The sequence below is a fragment of the Myotis lucifugus genome, unplaced genomic scaffold (genome assembly GCF_000147115.1).
Source record: "Myotis lucifugus unplaced genomic scaffold, Myoluc2.0 scaffold_62, whole genome shotgun sequence".
Taxonomy (NCBI): Eukaryota; Metazoa; Chordata; class Mammalia; order Chiroptera; family Vespertilionidae; genus Myotis; species Myotis lucifugus.
The window spans coordinates 2,144,150-2,162,545 of record NW_005871110.1 but is presented as its reverse complement, the minus strand read 5'-3'; the positions used below and the strand labels follow the sequence as shown (position 1 = coordinate 2,162,545).

The window sequence follows — 18,396 nt, the reverse complement described above, 5'->3', positions numbered from 1 at the left end:
AAAACATTAAGAATTGTTATGCAAAAAAGTCCAATGCCTTTGTCAGTAATTTGTACCAGCATTTTCAAGTATTTCGAAGATTTTGATGTAAAATATTTCTGTTCTATCCTATTATATAATTTATCTTAATTGTTAACAAAAATCTTGATTTCTAGTGAATTGGCGATTTATGGAGGTTCTTGCACTGACTGTATAGGTGTTGTGTAGCCGTTAAAGTGCATTTATTTAGCTGCGTGCAGCAGTAATATTTAGGAATAATACAAAGCAGACAAGAGGATAAGGTCATGAAAGAAGTTTAGCTACATGGATTACTTACATGTGGGAAGGTATAATACTTAATGATGCCTTAGGCAACAAGAAATTAATTGAGCTGTAGAATTCCTTCTGTCAAGATTTTGGAGAAAAATTGCAAAATAGTTAATAGGATTCAACCTGGCAGGAATATAAGAAAAATTTATACTTGACTAACACTGACTTTTTATTTGGTGTACTTCCCTTGATATTAATGAACTTGCCAAGTAATAGGAAGAGATAGAACCAAAATTTTTGGTCCAGTAGTGAAACACCTCTACTCAAACCTTGGAGTCATCCATGACTACTCACAGCAGAGAACAGCGATTTTTAACCTTTTTCATCTCATGATACACGTAAACTAATTGCTAAAATCCTGCAGCATACCCCAAAGTATAATTTTTGCCCATCTGACAAAAAAATAGTTATCATTTTGATTCATTCATACCAGGTGACTCTTGTGTTGGCTGTTGTCTTTTTTTATTTAGTGGTTGAGCATCGACCTCTGAACCAGGAGGTCAGGGCGCATGCCCTGGTTGTAGGCTCAATCCCCAGTGTGGGGTGTACAGGAGGCAGCCGATCAATGATTCTCTCTCATCATTGATGTTTCTCTCTCTCTCTCTCTCTCTCTTTCTCTCTCTCTCTCTCTCCCCCCCTCCCTCTCTGAAACCAATAAAAAGGTATTTAAAAATAAATAAAGTCCATTTAAAAATTCTTGCAGCACATTTACTGAAAATCACTGGCAAAGAATATTGACTTATTGAGTCAGATTGAGGTAAAAATGAAGTCTGCTGGTTGTGCAGCCTTGAGTAAGTTACCTGTCTTTTCTAAAGCTCAGTTCCCACAGTTGTAGAATGGGTAATATGCCAGTCCCAGAAAATTGTTGGAATTTGAGAACTTCTTTAAAGTACTTAGCATAGTACCTGGCAGTCGGGATGTGTTTGAGGGGTGACTCTTTATTATTATTATCTTTTGTTCTATTTGGGCAATTGGGGCAGTCACCTTTTCTTACAAATATTTAAGCTTTTAAAATCTTAATAAAAATAAAATTTGAGAAGTAATACAGTCATTGCAGAAAAGTGAATGTATATACAAACATGAATTTAAGAATTCTTTCTCCAGTTCCATTACCCAGAATGATCACTATTTACAATTTCCAGATTACATTCCATATATAAAAAATTCTTAAAATACATACAATTTCTTTTAGAAGGAATGTATACTGTATATATTCTTCTGCAATCTTTGTCATCTTGGTTTCTTAGCTAATATGGCTTACCTAGTATATCCATTAGGTTACTGATAGTTACTATCTGGATTAGTACACCAGCCCAACTTAATTTTTTTTTTTTTAGTCAGTACTTAATTCCAACACTAAGACCATTTTCTTTAGACTTCCGTTGTGCCATTCTAGCTCTTAAATCTTAGTATGTTTCTGTTTTCTACGAAATCTAGATTTTCACTTTTAAGTCACCTCTCTATTTCATTTTTAGTATTGCCTTTTTCATTTTATCAGCCTGACTAAATATTTACAAGAACAGGACACTTTCATAGGCTTCTGTTTGACTTGATTTTAAGCAAGCCTTTATTCAGAAAATTAAAGACTTCCCCTGTCCCCCACCCCATTCTCTTTTCTTCCTGGAGACTTGCATTTAGACACTTCAAAGAGGGACGGATATAGGGAAACGTGCTTCTGTCATGGGTCCTACTCAGCCTTGATTCTGCCATTATGGTCCAGGAAGCAGTGGTATTGTTTTTAGGTCCTTGTTCTTCCTCTTTGAGGTCATTAAGCGTCACCATTGAATGCTCAATGGGTGCCCTCATTACTTGATCATTGTTTTCATTGTGGATAGCACTAGACATCAACTCTTATTCCAGGAATACTTTGCACCCCTTATTAGCTAAAGGCAGGTCCTTCAACTCCATAAAGCCTCTCTTGGCTAGAGTAGTATACTAGTTTGACCAGAGAGATATAGTATAGATGTGTACTGAAAGAAGTTGCATGGAGAATAAAACTGGCCAATAGCCCTCCCAGATTCATATTCAAGCATCCTAGAGAAGGGGAGGTAGACTCACAGTTTACTAAGTATGTTAATTTGTCTCCGTTCAGGATCAACAAATTATTTCTGTAAAAGGATGGCTAGAAAATATTTTCAGCTTTGTGGGCCAGACTGTTTGTTGAAATTACTCAACTCTCTTGTTACAGCTTGAAAGCCGTAGACCCTACAAATGGGAGGGTGTGACCGAGCTCCAATACAACTTTTTAAAAACAGGCAGCAGCCTGGCCATATTTTGCTGACACCTAAAGGATAAAGTTCTAATAATAATATATTTCATTTCCTTAATGAATATTTAATCTTACAAATAAGAACTTTAAAAAACACACAACTGACTTTACTGTTTTTCCTCCACTATTTCCAAAGCCTCTATAATTTTGTAGCCTTTATCAATAAGTGATGAAGATAAAACAGTACAAGATGGAAACCCTGGAAGCCTGAACTGATTCTTTAATGTGGCTGTGGCCATCTACTGGTTCCTTAAGGTTGTTGCAAAAGGTGGCTGTGGAATTTCAAGTAGTCCAGCAGTCATTTTCATTCTGGCTGTATAGTGAGTGAGTCACCAGAGGAACTTGGCGGAGGGGGGGGGGGGGGGGGGGGGTTGGTTGCTCAGGCTTCTCCTTCAGAAACACTAATTGTTTTGGGGTAGGCCATAAGAAGATTAGGTACTTTTTATAAGGCTTTCCTCTCTGACTGAGGTAATTCTAATGTGCAGCCAGTTTTATGAACTACTTGTGCTAGTTCAACGGCTGCCTCACTGTAGCATTTAAAAAGCAAAATTGAATTTAATGGTACCAGATGGTATTTGTTTATATTTGAGTTGTGGGCTGAAGCTATTCATCCCAGCTTCAAGTGGCTACCTATGTGCACTTTCCAGTACTACCCAGCCTGCCAGAGTTTATTTCTATAGACATATGGGCCACATAGATAGTCCTCATAAATAATTACTGATTACGGTAAAGAAGAATTTACTTTGTGGCCGATAAGTCATAAAAAGATGAAATGGAGTTGTTGAAGTTCAGTTATGTGTAAAGAAGGAGCACGAGCGAATGACTGCATTTATATAGTATACCAGTTTTAAGTTATACTACAAAAGAAGATATTTATGTGGTCATTACATGATGTAATTACAGGAGGTAATTAAACAGATCTGTTTTCTGCATGTGACTAATATATTTGACTGATCCGAGTAGTCATTTACTTCAGTTTCTCTTTGGGTAATCTTCATAGACTATTGCTCTCCTAACTTCAGCTTTTCTTTTTGAAAAGACTGAACTTTATTGTTACTAGATTCTATTCACTTTTTAAAATTTAGATTTTGATCTAGTTAAAAGGTAAATTATAGTATTAATTTTTTACCACATAAGCCAGGATGGTCAATTTAATTTAAAACTAGACATATTGGAGCATTATTACATGTTTTTAGTATAATAAAGTATCTGATGATTTATAATTTTTAAAAAGCCACTGTAAATTAAATCAGAGCAGTACATTTCAGTTTACAGAATTTTAATGTTACATTTGAACTAGTATATAGAGTCAGACCATTATAAGATCATTGTATGGAATAAAAGACTTTTCAAAACTAAAATGATTAGTAGTTTTATGGTGGCTCTTAAAACTAAAATATATCCAAAACTATACTCTAAATCTCTGTTCCAGGTAGCTAACACTTCTGACATTTTCTCAGTACAGTGCTTTTGCTCGCTTGCTTCTGAGATTTTATTTACATTGCTTACTATAACAGGTAGCCTGTTACCTCCTTGATGCTAACCCTTAGTTTCTTTATTCAGCATCCGCTATTTTAGAAATGTTTCCTTGGTTAACTCGGTGTCGTCAACCACATCTTGCCATCCCACAATACAACTTATATAAGATATACGTGCGCTATATTGTTCACATTAGTTGTTATATTATTGTGTTAGTTTCCTGAGGCTACCATACTAAATTGCCAGAATTGTGTGGCTAAACACAACAGAAATTTATTCTCTTAGTTCTGGAGGCCAAACTTCTGAAATCAAGGTATCTGCAGGGCCATGCTTTCTCTGAAAGCCCTAGGGGAGCATCCTGCCTCGCCTTTTCCAGCTTCTGGTAGTCGCTAGCAGTCTTTGGTGATCCTTGGTTTAGTCTCATTACTTCAATCTTTGCCTCCGTCTTCACATGGAATTCTCTTTGTATGTCTTTCTGTGTCTTCACATGGCATTCCTAGAGGGTGCCAGTCATTGAATTTAGGGCTCACACTAATTCATTATGACTTCATTTTAAGAAATTACATACGTAGAACTCTATAGCCAAATAGGGTCCCATTCTGAGGTTCCAGGAGGACAGGAATCTTTGGGAAACATTATTCAACCTCGTACAGTCATGGTAAGAATATGTAAGGTTTTCACCTTTTTTTCTGTTCTCTTTATCCAATAGATTGTAAAGACTTCCTAATACAGCAATAAATTAAGGTTTTGTGAGGAGCTTTTTAAAATAGCTATATTTTTGCCCTGGCTGGGTAGTTCAGTTGGTTAGAACATCGTCCTGATATTCCAAGGTTGCAGGTTCAATCCCCAGTCAGGGCATATACAGGAATCACCCAATGGATGCATAAATAAGTGGTACAACAAATCAACATTTCTCTCTCTCAAATCAATTAAATAGCTATATTTTTATATTATACATTAAAATGTTGTTACTTTTCTAATATGGTATAAAATTATAATGATATCTGGTACATTTTCCAGGTATTAGGGGAAAAAGAAATGTTATAATTTGGATTTTTGCTGTCTTTTAAAAGGACCTTTCTCTTTTTTTTTTAAGGACTGCAGTATTCAAGAAAAAATAGATTTAGAAATTCGAATGCGACAAGGAATATGGAAACTCCTTTCTCTGAGCACTCAGAAAGACCAGATTTTACATGCAGTAAAAAATCTCATGGTGTGCAATGCTCGAATAATGGCTTACACATCGGAACTACAGAAATTAGAAGAGCAGATTGCAAATCAAAGTGGAAGATGGTTAGTAGCACAGTTTATGGCTCCTAATGTACTCCTAATTTGAATTTGAATTCAAAACATGATATAATTTAGTCTTAAGGCCAAGTGTCAAATCATCAAAGCCTTTAAAAAGTAAGTATACTGGCCCTGGCCAGGTGGCTCAGTTGGTTCAAGTGCCATCCTGTGCACCAAAGATTGTGAGTTCAATTCCTGGTCAAGACACATTACTTGGGTTGTAGATTCAATCAATCCCTGGTCGGGGTATTTACAGGAGACAACTGATAGATGTTCTTAGATATTTCTCTCTGACTCCTTTCCTCACTTTCTAAAATCAATTAAAAAAACATATCCTCAAATGAGGATTTAAAAAGAATAAATACACTGAAGTAGCCTCTGAATTCATAAATATTTTTACAGTAGAGCTCTGAGTAAACTTACTGTTAAGGCATCAATTTTCAGTGGGCAGTTTTATTGTGTTCAGTACTTTCAGATTGTAAAATTAAGTGGTTAAAAAGTAAGAACTGACAGTATTTTAAGAAGAACCAAGACTGATAGTTGAGTTTAAAGAAATGTAAATTAAAGGAAAAACTAATTGTTTAAAAGTATGCTAATAAAAAGGTACTGGCTAAGAGTAATGAAAACTTAGGTGTATAAATTGAAATGAGTAGATAGCAAAAGTTAAAAGCTATAAAGCCTTATAAATGGAAGGGAACTTAAAATCTGCTAGCACATCATCTTCATTAGGTGAACATACTAGTAAGTCTTAGGCAAATAAGTTACTCAAGGACATGTAATTGGCTAGTGACAGAAGCTAATGAGAGGTTATTTAGAATTTGCTAAATAACTTCTGTTTCTTGTTCTCTCTGTCACTCCATGCTGCCCTTTTGGATCTGGTCTAGGATTTGTGTATGAAATTTACATCACATTCTATTTGCAATGCCAAGTCTTATTTGGACCTAAGATTTGACTCAATTTAGTGGCTAGATGTTGATTTATTTTTTAATATAAACTAGAGGCCCAGTGCATGAAATTCATATACAGGGAGGGGGTTCCTCAGCCAGACCCGCACCCTCTTGCAATCTGGGACCCCCTCGGGGGATGTCCGACTGCAGGATCAGGCCTAAACCGGCAGTCGGACATCCCTCTCACAATCCGGGACCACTGGCTCCTAACCGCTGGCCTGCCTGCCTGATCACTCCTAACCACTCTGCCTGCCTGCCTGATCGCCCCTAACCACTCGCCTGTCTGCCTGATCACTCCTAACCGCTCACCTGCCTGCCTGATGCCCCTAACTGCTTGCTTGCCTGCCTGATCACCCCTAACCACTTGCCTGCCTGCGTGATCGCTCCTAACCCCTCTGCCTGCCTGACCGCCCCTAACTGCTCACCTGCCTGCCTTCCTGATTGCCCCTAATCACTCACTTGCCTGCCTGATCACCCCTAACCACCTCTGCCTCAGCCCCCGCCACAGCAGCTTCATCTGGAAGGACGTCCGGAATGACATCTAGAAGGTTGTTTGGCTGTCTGGTCTAATAACATATTATGCTTTTATTATAGATAGTCCTACATCACCCATTTTTTATCATTCTTAAAGCTCCAGCACTGGTAAAAAATTTCTTTTAGACAGTAGTTGCCTTTGGGCTATTCATAGTGCCATTAAATTCTTGAAAAGTAAGGTAAAAACACAGGTCAGAGAAAGAGGTTTCAGTAAAAATAAATGTTGATGGGATTGATACAATACAACTTGTGTATAAATTAGCTAATATTTGTTAGCTGTATTTCCTTGGGATAGTTATTTAATCTCTTTGTGTCTCATTTTCTTCATTACAGTGGGCATAGTACTGTTTACATTTGAAAATTTAAGATTATAAAAAACCTATTGTAATACCTTTTACATAATTAAGTACTCAACAAATGTCAAATAATTATTATTATTACTTATCCCTGGCATTATAAATGAAATTATCCCAGTATAATAATTTAGGAAAATTTTCAAATAGACATACATTGGTTTAAGTCAGTGCTTCTCAAACTAGGTCACAGGATTATGTGTCAGGAGATATGCAAAGCCATAGAATAAATATGGCATATCTTGTTATAGCATGAATTTTTAAGATAAAGCATGAGAAATTTAGGTTTATTCTATTCAGGGGAATATATGTTCCTTCTCTCAGCCTTTTTAAGGGTATTTTATCAAGGGGGGCTAGTTCATGGAAAAGTTTAAGAAGCGCTGGCTTAAGTACAGTGCAGGACTAAAAGTATATCATCTCTCAAAGTTATATGGAATATTCCTCTAGGAATCATACCTGTCCTCCATATTTATGTTCTTTAAATATTTACAGTAGGCCATGGGGGATATATTCCAAAATCCCCAGTGGATGCCTGAAACTGCGGATAGTACCAAACCCTATTCAACTTCTTCAACTCTGCTGGAAATGTGACAGCAACTTTTTCACAGCCTCTTCAGTAATTTTTATAAATTTTCAGTCCAAAACTGTTCTTGAATCTATATAACCATCCCTGTTTACAGTAAATGGCTTTGTGTCACTCGTTTCAGCGGATCCCTTGCTTAAATCCCCCTATCGGCTCAGTGCTCTCTGGCATAAAATGTAGCCATTAATTGGAACACATTTTCTGTTCATTTCTTCTACCCACAAATGTAATGCCTTGTCCATCTTAACTAAGCACTTACCAGGCACTGTATTGTGACTGTAACTTTTGTGACAGCAAAATTAGCACAAATTTCTTTTTCTTTCTTCATAATTTCATGGCTAGATTTGTTCTTACTGCACATCTTGGTAACCTCAGCATATGATTTTTTTTCTTGCTTATAAAATTGAGAACTTTCACTTTTTCACTAAAAGGAAGCATTTTGCGGCTTCTCTTCACATAGTCAGATTGCCAGATCACTACTCTTGTGCTTTGGGACCATTAAGTCAAGTAAAGGTTACTTGAACACAAGCACAGTCAATCTGATAACCCAGATGGCCCCTAAATGACTAACAGACAGGTAGGGTATACAGTGTGGATATGCTGGACAAGGGATGATTAGTATACCAGGTGGGACAGAGTGAGATGGTGTCAGATTTCATCATACTACTAAGAAATGCATGCAGTTTAAAACCTATGCATTTTTATTCTGGAATTTTTCATTTAATATATTTGGACTGCAATTGGCGGTGGGTAACTGAAACCGTGGAAAGGGAAACCTCGGATAAGGGGAAACTACTGTAAAATGAATTGTGAGTTTTCTTAATATGGCCGTATGACTTTTCTAATGCTGCTGATTTAGAAAAATGTTAAATAAGTTGAATCCCTGTTGGATTTATATATCAAAGGTAGAAAAAAAATATCTTGGACTCTCTACTGAAGGATGTATATGATTTTCATTTTTTTTACTGATTATCTTTGATAGATGAAAATAGCTTTGATGCTATACACATTTATATTCTTCATCATTCATATAAAACCCCCTTAATTGAATTATTTCTATTTTAAAAAAAATCTGAGTATTCTGTATTAATTCTTTTGTGTATAACTTAACTTTATGTACAGATATAACCTAAGTTCACTGATCAAATATAATTGGAAAGTATAGTGCTTGCCTTCTTACTATATAAAAATGATCTAAAAATTAATGAGCGTGTAATGGTAGGCTTTTTTGTTCCTTGAAGAAAATTATGTAAATTATGCCATGTGATTAGTCAGTCAAATATTTACCAAATAGCTACTACTTATGGAACACTTATTAAGTACTGTGCTAGTATATCCAAATTCAAAAAACAGGATTTGTCAAAATATAAGAATATATGAATATTCCACAGTCAGATATTTTCTCTTTAAAGACTTAGCAGTATGTTCCTTAAGTTGGTTTTAATAGTCTGTAAGGTAGAAAAATGCTCTGTTTTTACATTGCTATCAGAATTAAAATAGCATTTTCACGAGTCTTCTAATACTAGTCTAATTTTCTAAAATTGTATGATAAAATGTAAAAAAAATTATTACAGAATACATCTAGATTTTTTTCAAAGAAGAATCAAATCCGTATGAAATGGTATAATTGAAAAAGTTTAATAGAAGAATTGGATCTGAATCTTCTAGATCATATGGAGGTTGGATAGAGTTTGGTTAGGTGAGTAGGAGAAATCAGTATTCCGAGAAAGGAAAATAATAAAAAACTGAGGGTGGAAGATGAGCATGAATTATTTAGAGCAATGAAGAGATATGTTTGGTTGAGGCTAAAGATCAAGCCGAAGTTGAAAAGTAAAGGATGGGAGAATAGCAAGATTTAAGAAAATTTGGAATGCTGGGAAGTTCATTGGTATTGACAGCCTTTCTCGGTGCCAGATATTATGCTGAGATGTTCACACATATCACTTTACAAACTGAGAGCAGTATAAACCTCCTTATTAAATAGACACTGGGACTTAGAAATATTAGGTAACTGGTTCACAGGGCACACAGTGACTCTGTGGCCAGGATGTGAACCCAGATGACTTAAATCCTGAGTACCTCTCAGCTGCCAAAAAGAAGCCCATGTGCTTTGTACAACTCTAAGCTGCCCTAGTGTGTTATTACAGGACTTTACATTTATTTCATTGTTTATTATTCTGTTTTCTGCAGAGATTTCATAAAATGGATGTTTGGGAAGGTTATCTTGCAGTAGGGTATTGAAAAGGATGGTGAGACAAAATAATTGAAATAACCAATTTTTAGGAAAAACATTTAAGAATAGGCACACATAGAAGTGATTAAATAGTATTTGATGACAGAATTCAGGAGATCAAAAGTAGTACATGAGGTTTGGGTTTTTCTAGTAGATCTTCACTCAGTTCTCTCAATTTATTAAAGTAAGCAAATATTTTACTTCATTTTACAGCCTTTAAAATATATATATATTTTTACTGATTTCAGAGAGGAAGGGAGAGAGGGAGAGAGAATCATGGATTGGCTGCCTCCTAAACGTCCCCTACCGGGGATTGAGCCTGCAACCCAGGCATGTGCCCTTGACCAGAATTGAACCCAGTACCCTTCAGTTCCCAGGCCAACACTACCCACTGAGCCAGACCAGCCAGGGCTTAGAGCCTTTTTCAGTCAGGGTTCTAGGAAAGAATTAGGCCTTAATGCCCCAAGTCATGGGCTGTATACAGTAACCTAACTTCTGTGTACCTAGAATAGTTGCTAGTTTTGTACCTTTCTTAGGAAAATTGAGAAAATTTTCTTTTGTTTAGATGAGAAGTCAGTTATGTAGTCATTTTGTTTGTTTTTTTAGAACATATCTGAGAATATCAGTAGCTGGTCAAATATCCTATTACCATAATGTTCTAATTATACAATAAAGTTTTGTTCTCATAAATTGTGTGTAGTTATGAAACACTTTTTGGTATACTACCTATTTTTTATGCCTAAATATGCAGAGATACCCAGGTTTGTGTATAATGCACAGTACATTCAGGGTGAGTCGAAAAAGTGGGACATGGAAAGCTTTCTAGGTTGACTAAACAGTACATCATTAGGGTAAGGATGGAGCACAGTTTACTGCCTCAGTCTAGGTGACAGGATTGTTTAGTTATGGCAGTCTGTCAATTTACTAGTCTTTTGACTGGTAAACTAGGCTGTCCTTACCTTTTCCATGCTTGTTATAGCCAGATATATCCACTTACAAGACTGCTTGTATCAGTCCTCCTCTTAAAAAAACAGCTAATGGTTTCCTTTTACTAAAATTCCTTAGATAAGCATTGCATTCCATTCCAGGATCTTTATGGTCTGATTTCAAACTACTTTCATAGTCTTATCCCTCAAATTTCTACGTTACAAATTTATTTCAGCCAAATGCTAGATCTGTATCCCCAAAACAGTCCTTGAATTTTCTTGTTTCCAGTGCCTTTGCTTATACTGAAGTGCCCTGTCTTTCATTTCCACTTAACAAGATCTCTTTTGTTTTGCATCATCAGTTTCCTTGGTGATTCTATTCAAAAGATGATCATTTCTTATTCCTTTGGTGGAGTGGATAATACATACTAACCTTGTACTTGTGTCTCCATCTTTGTTTTAGTCTTTGATCTGCAATTAAATATGTATAATGTTTGCTATCCATCCTTTTGTTGTACTTCCCAAAATCATCTCTTACTTGGAGGAAGCTCATGAGCTAGCTAGTAGATTCCTCAACATGAGTACAGTTTTCTTCACATTCTTGAATGTTTAATTTTGGTACTCAAAGGTCAGCTCGGCTAGATATAAAATCCTTGGCAATCACTTTCATTCCTTGGGTTTCTTGAAAACCTTGCTCCATGGTTGTCTTGTTATCAACAAATGTGATGACTAATTACTTTTCCTTTGTAAATGACTTAATTTTTCTTTTTTGTACAGAGGCTAAAAATAGATTATCTTAAAGTCTGATAATTTTTCTGGGAAATGTCTAAGGCTGAGTATTTTTGTTCACTTAGGACCCTTTCAGTATAGACAGTTAAGTTCTTTTTTTGTTTGTTTGTTTTGTTAATCTTCATCAGAGGACATTTTTACCATTGAGTGTTAGAGTGTGGAAGGGGGCAGAGAGAGAGAGAAACATAGATTACCTCCCAAATTCGCCCTGACCCCAGTGGGGGGATGGAACCTGCAACCCAGGTACATGTCCTTTACCTGGGAATTGAACCCCCAACCCTTCAGTGTTTGGGCCAACACTCTAACCACTGAGGACACTGGCCAGAGTTAGGTAGTTCAATTCTTTTATTTTTAGAAAGTTTTCCTGGAGTTAAAGCCTCCAGAATAAAAGTATTAATTTTATCTCATTATTTTGTTTTTCTCATTTAAGAACTCCAGTTGTACCAAAGTTGGATTTTCTTTGCTTGTCTTTTATGTCTATAACTTTCTCTTTAATGGTTTTAAACTTTTTATAATTTTTTTAAAGTTTCATCTCTTCATCCTTTGTATTTTCATTTCAGAAATTATTTTTTTCCCAACTTTTCACCCCCCCCACTTCTTTTTACATATTTACTTGTCTGTACTAATCTGTTTTAAATTTGAGATTCCTGATTGCTATAATATTTACAATAGTTTATATAACTGTATTAATTTATTTTGGAGTAGTGTTATAGGTTTTTGTTTGTTTTTTAAAATATTTCAGAGAGGAAGGGAAAGGGAGAGAAAGAAACATCAATGATGAGAGAGAATCATTGATTGGCTGCCTCCTACATGCCCCACACGGGATCAAGACACCAACCCAGGGATGTGCTCTGCCTGGGAATTGAACCTTGACCTCCTGGTTCATAGGTTGACACTTAACCACTGAGCCATGCCAGCCAAGCTTGTGTTATAGTTTTTGTTACTTATTTTTTTGAAGAGTGGTTGGTGGAATATTTCTATCAGCTGAAGCATTTTAATTCTTTCTGTGGATATTTGGGTCCTTGTGTGTGTGTCCCTAATGAAATATGTAGGATGCAGGATTTTCCATGACCAAGTGATTAGGGGGAGGAAGGGTAGAGAAGGTCTTACTTGGTTTCTTAGTTCAAGAGCATTTTCTATTTTTTGAACTGTGAAGAGAAATTTCTTTAATAAATGATGCCTTTTGGGAGATTGGTTGTGTGGTTGGTTTTCTGATTTTATAGTCTTTTGTATCTTGGGGTTTTTAACTTCAATTACTTCCCTCTTTTTCTGTCATGACCAAACCTTCAAAGGATACCTCCCCCATTGTGTGTCTCTCTTTGTTAGACTAACAACTTCTGAACCAGAAGCCTTTGGATCTCCTTCCTTTAACTCCCCAGGAACCAGTGTTGTTGTGTTTACCAGGTCTTCTGTCCATTTATTTTTCTTGGGCAGATCACAAGTTGATCCTGTGTTTTGCAATGTGTACCTGACTCTTTACTTGGGCAAGGCCTTCAGAAGCTGGCTTCGATGGTGGCAGTTGTTAATTTTCCCATTTACATATAAATTACAGATTGCAATGGTCTCAGTTTTCTAGTTTTGCTACACAAGTGGGCTACAGGTAATTTTATTTGCTTTTCTTATTGATCTGAAAGCTTTTGTAGGATGCCTGAAGAGATTCTGATTTAGATGACTACCATTATTTTTCAGGAACTAGAAGTCATACTCTGATCACTTTAACAGATGTTTTAGTTCCACTTTCACATAAACTCCAAGTTAAATACTGAGGCCAAAAATATAAATACTTACAAAGTAATCCTTGTATTTATGTAACATTTTAAAGAATGATATAGAATACAACCCTGGCTGGGTGAGTCGGTTGGAGCATTGTCCCATCCACCAAAAGGTTTTGGGTTCAAATTTCCAGTCAGGGCACATATCTAGGTTTCAGGTTCAATGATCTCTGGTCAGGGCACATAAGGCAGTCACCAATCGATGTTCCTCTCCCTCCCCTCTTCCTCTCTCTCTAAATCAATAAACATATCCTTGGGTAAGGATTTTTTAAAAGAATGACATAGAATACATATAAAATATTATTTCACTTAGTAGTATAAGGTGGGTAGATATTTCCCCCATTTTACAGATGAAGATGCTGAAGGTAAGAGGTTAATAACAACTCATTAATGTAACTAGTTATTGGTGGGTAAGATTCAACCCTGAGACTTTATAGTCTAAATCTACTAAATCTGCCTGCTCCATGAAAATGACCACATCCTATTTAACTTCATTCAATATTTACTAAACATTTATTGAGTGCCTTAGTATGTACTGTATATACTAGGCAGTAGTGGTTCAGCAGTGAACAAAATAGACAAAAAGCCCTATGCTTACAGAGCTTAAATTTTAGCATGGCCCCAACCCGCAATCTATCTTTGTTTTAAATACTGAAATACTTTATTTGGCTTTGTAAAAATAATACTAGTCAAAGTCACTTATAGGACCTAATTATGTGTATCATTTAACATTATTGTGATTTTAATAATGCCTCAATAACTAGTTTCTTATAGTTGCTTATATACTATAACTTAAAAATAAGAAAAAGTATAGGTTGCAAGTGAAAATTGTATACTGCTGGTAGTTCTGCAATGAAACATGGTATATATTAAATACATTACTGGTTTTATTTTTAAAACTTTATATCATTTAGTGTCTGTTGAAAAGCATTTATGTCAAGGTTTGACATAGAAAACTCATCTTCTCAATTTAAGATATTTTGAAGGTATTGATTTTATATCACATAGTTTTAGAATGGTTTAAAATTCCATGTTAAGCATTTCAGTTTTCACTGATTTGCATTGGAGGTGAAGGATATTATAACCTGCTTTCAAATAATAGAATCCCACTTAGAATTCTTTTAATACTTCATTAAGATAATATAAAATACTTTCATCATTGTGCTATTTCTCATCATAGCTTGTTAATTTGGCAAAGAAATGCTATTTTACATTCTTACAATATAGGGTAATACAGTTAGGCAATTTTAATACAGATTTTTGAGCAACAGAGTGGCTGATTGGCACCCTCTGTTGGTCATTTTATTTACCTACAGGCAGTAATATAAAGTTTAAAAGTTTGTCTTTTATATTCTTATCTGTCTTTTAAATTAGCACAAGTCTCAGCAAAATAATACTCTAAACTGAGTTTCTAAGAATAAGGTTCACTATTATTTAGCTATACTTTTGTTTGAATAATTTTGTGGTTATTTGCTTTTTCCTCAGGCTGGCTCTCTAATTATAGCATTTAGAATTGGCATTAACATTGCAGATTTTCCAAACAAGTATTTATTTAACTGTAGCAAGCTATTAGCTACAGTAGCACATTATTAAACAGATAATGTTTAACAATTTCATTGTCAATTTGGATAATTAGAAAATATTACATTTTAGCACCCTAAATAACAGTTTGAGGAGTTATTTGAATTGAAAATAATTCAAGCTTTAGAAAAATGAGTCTAAATTACTTTAGTTCCTTTCTAATTTTTTTATTACGACAGACTTAATTATTTTGTAAGATTACATAGTTAATTGGATTTACATTATAGTTTGATAATATTTGTACATAATAAGTTTGTTGACTAGTCCTGGTAATACCTATGTAAGTAATTTATAATTATAGGGAAGAAAGCTATACTATGCCAGGTGGCTGAATAGTTGGGAAGGGAAATTTTTTTTGGGTAAATATTCAACAAGTTTGCTTTTGGTGGTTCTAGTATTTCAGAATATTACTTGCCTGCCAAAGCCTCAAGTTTAATCCAATTTAATAATAGCTAATGGATCTCAACTTGAGCATAATCTATGGCCTATTCCATAAAACTCAAGTTACTTACCATATTAAAACTTCCTTATATTTTTCATTGAAATAAACATTTTAAGAATTTATATTATTCATTGCTTATATAGAAGGTGTTTTCAGAAATATTACTTACAAATGCCAACCAATTATATGTATATTGTATTTCTTTTTCCAATTTGAGAAAATTGAGATTTGTTTTTGGGCCTGTCAGTATATTATTTTCATCAAAATAGTAGACTATTCAATTGAATTTTTCACTCTGTGATGAAGTAAAAAACAAATTAATATTCTTCAACATTACAAACTAAACTCAAGTGTAAAATGTAGAACTTGACTCTTTCTTAAATTTGTGATTTAATGAAACATTATTATGAATTAATCAGTGAGTACTTCTATTTTCCACTGAGTGAATTTCCTATCATCTATCTATCTATCTATCTATCTATCTATAAAAGCCCCGTGACCGTTATGGTGGAACGACCGCAATGACCAGAACAACCCATAGCTATGATGTGCACTGACCACCAGGGGGCAGACACAATGAAGGAGCTGCCCCCTGGGGGTCAGTGCAGAAACCAGGCTCATGGCTGGCGAGCACAGCGGCGGTGGCGGGAGCCTCTCCCGCTTCCGTGGCAGGGCTAAGGAGTGGTGAGCCAAGCAGTAAGGAGCTAGCAGGTGGGCGGTAAGGAGCAAGCAGGCAGGTGGTTAGGAGTGAGCAGGAGGGCAGTAAGGAGTGAGCAGGCAGGCAGTTACAAGCGATCAGGCAGGTGGTTAGGAACGAGGGGTCCCAGATTGCTAGAAGGCGCAGGTCAGGCTGAGGGACACCACCCCGCTGCCGTGCATGAATTTCATGCATCGGGCCTCTAGTTTTACTATAAATACTGGTGTGACCATAAAGTAATTAGATAGGATTCTGAGAATGTGTGTCTTTAAGTATACTACATTACTCTAGTTATACCTAATTTGTGACTCTATAAGCACCATGTAAATGTCCCATATAAGCTTATAAACTTAAGTACATTAGTAAATCATTTTAGCTTATTTGAAGTTTATCTTATCTATAATAAAAAAAGTAGGCTGATATATTTTATTTTCAAATTTGGGCACATGACAATGAATATATGCAATCTTTTTAAATAAGTGTCCTGAATGAAATGCAATGAGATGTTGTCATACTCTTCTGAAAATTAGTTAGATATACTTCAAGCTCCCACCCACACTTTCTCTAAAAGCCCTCTTAGAAAATGAAACAGGCCCTGGCTGGGTATCTCAGTAGGTTAGAGTGTCATCCTGCTACACCAATGTTGCAGGTTCAGTACATACAAGAATAAACCAGTGAATACATAAATAAGTGGGACAACAAATTTATGTTTCTCTCTCTCTCTCTCTCTCTCTCTCTCTCTCTCTCTATATATATATATATATATATATATATATATATATAATCTTCTTCCCCCTCCCTCCCTACCTCTCTCCCTCCCTCTGGTCACTCTAAAACCAATAAATTACAAAAACAAAAAAGAAAAAGAAAATTAAACAGTATTCAACTGAAAAGTTTCTATCTTATAAATATTGGAAGTACCTAAGTTAGCCAGCAGTTAATTAGCTAACCAATTTAAATACAGACCAAGAAAAAGTGCAGAGAAGAATACTCTTGGAAATACTGCTCTAGAAATGGAATGCTGATCTCTAAATGCAGGATATTAGTAAATAGAAATATTAGAGAAATATTTAAGGATGGAATTGATTTGCTCTAATAGGAGATAACTATTTTAAAAGATTGTTTTTTAATGGTAATAGTATATTGTAAAGACAAACCTGGAAGTGTTTTGTTATCCCAAGAATTTCCTTTGAGACTTTTTTCTATTGTCATGATGATATTTTCCTGTCCACATTTTGTTCTCTCTACAGAGCCATCCCTTCCTTTTTCCACCTTAGATTATTTATTATTTTAGTATATGCTTAGTTTTTTGGAATTTCAAAGAAATGAAATAGTATCTTACTGAATATAAATATAGAACAGAGTAATTTTAAAAATTGTTATATTTTATAAGGATAAGATGCTCCTTGGCAGCAAGTTCATTGGTGGAATGTCATTAACTTTGTCAGGCAACTGTAATCTGGTAAGCTAGAAATATAATTCCTGTAATGGTGATCCAAAGTATTTTACTTTCTGGGACCTGGACAAATCTTGTACATATTGTTTATAAATGTAAGTAATCACAAAAGGCTTTCATTGTAGCATAAGCCAGTATATAGTCATCAGGGAAGGAAAAGCTTATGTGAAAAATCAAAGGAAATAGTTCTGTATATTTACCTTAAAGCCAGCTTGCTGTTGACTAAACATCTTAAAATTTAAGTCAGGTAGTTCATATTAACTGGAAGTCATTATTATCCATGGATGCATATTTGCTTTTAATATTTAGACATTTGTGAAAGATTGTTCAAACAATTGCTTATTAGAAAAGATCTTTCTTTCATTAGGTTTTTTCCTTTTGACAGTGATGTGAATTTTGAAAGTAAAGAACGAACAGCATGTAAAGGAAAGCTTGCCATATCAGGTATGCTTTAGATGAGTCTTATATTGTTGAATAAATTCTGTAAAGTAACTTTCTAGAGTTGGTGGGATTTTTAATTTCCTGTGTCCATTCTCTTCATTTTATTTTGCATACCTCTATCAGAATATTTGTTCTAAAACATTTTTCACCATTATGCTCTACATTATAGAATTTTACAAACTGTTTCATATTGATTACATATATTATGTAGTTTTCTTCTCAGTGCAGCTTTGTGAAATACGTAGGTAGTTCTCTTTTTCTTTAGACTCAAAGGTTAAATGATTTCCTGTTAGTGGTT

General features: G+C 35.1%; 1 protein-coding gene across 1 annotated transcript in view; it reads left to right on the top strand.

The window, feature by feature from the left end:
• RTKN2 (rhotekin 2) overlaps window positions 1-18,396 on the top strand; it is a 63,909-nt gene that overhangs the window by 920 nt on the left and 44,593 nt on the right. Inside the window, exons 2-3 of the mRNA XM_006089713.3 lie at window positions 5,154-5,350; window positions 18,043-18,101. Of these exons, the coding sequence (XP_006089775.1) occupies window positions 5,154-5,350; window positions 18,043-18,101 (256 nt within the window). The remainder of the gene's footprint in view (window positions 1-5,153; window positions 5,351-18,042; window positions 18,102-18,396) is intronic.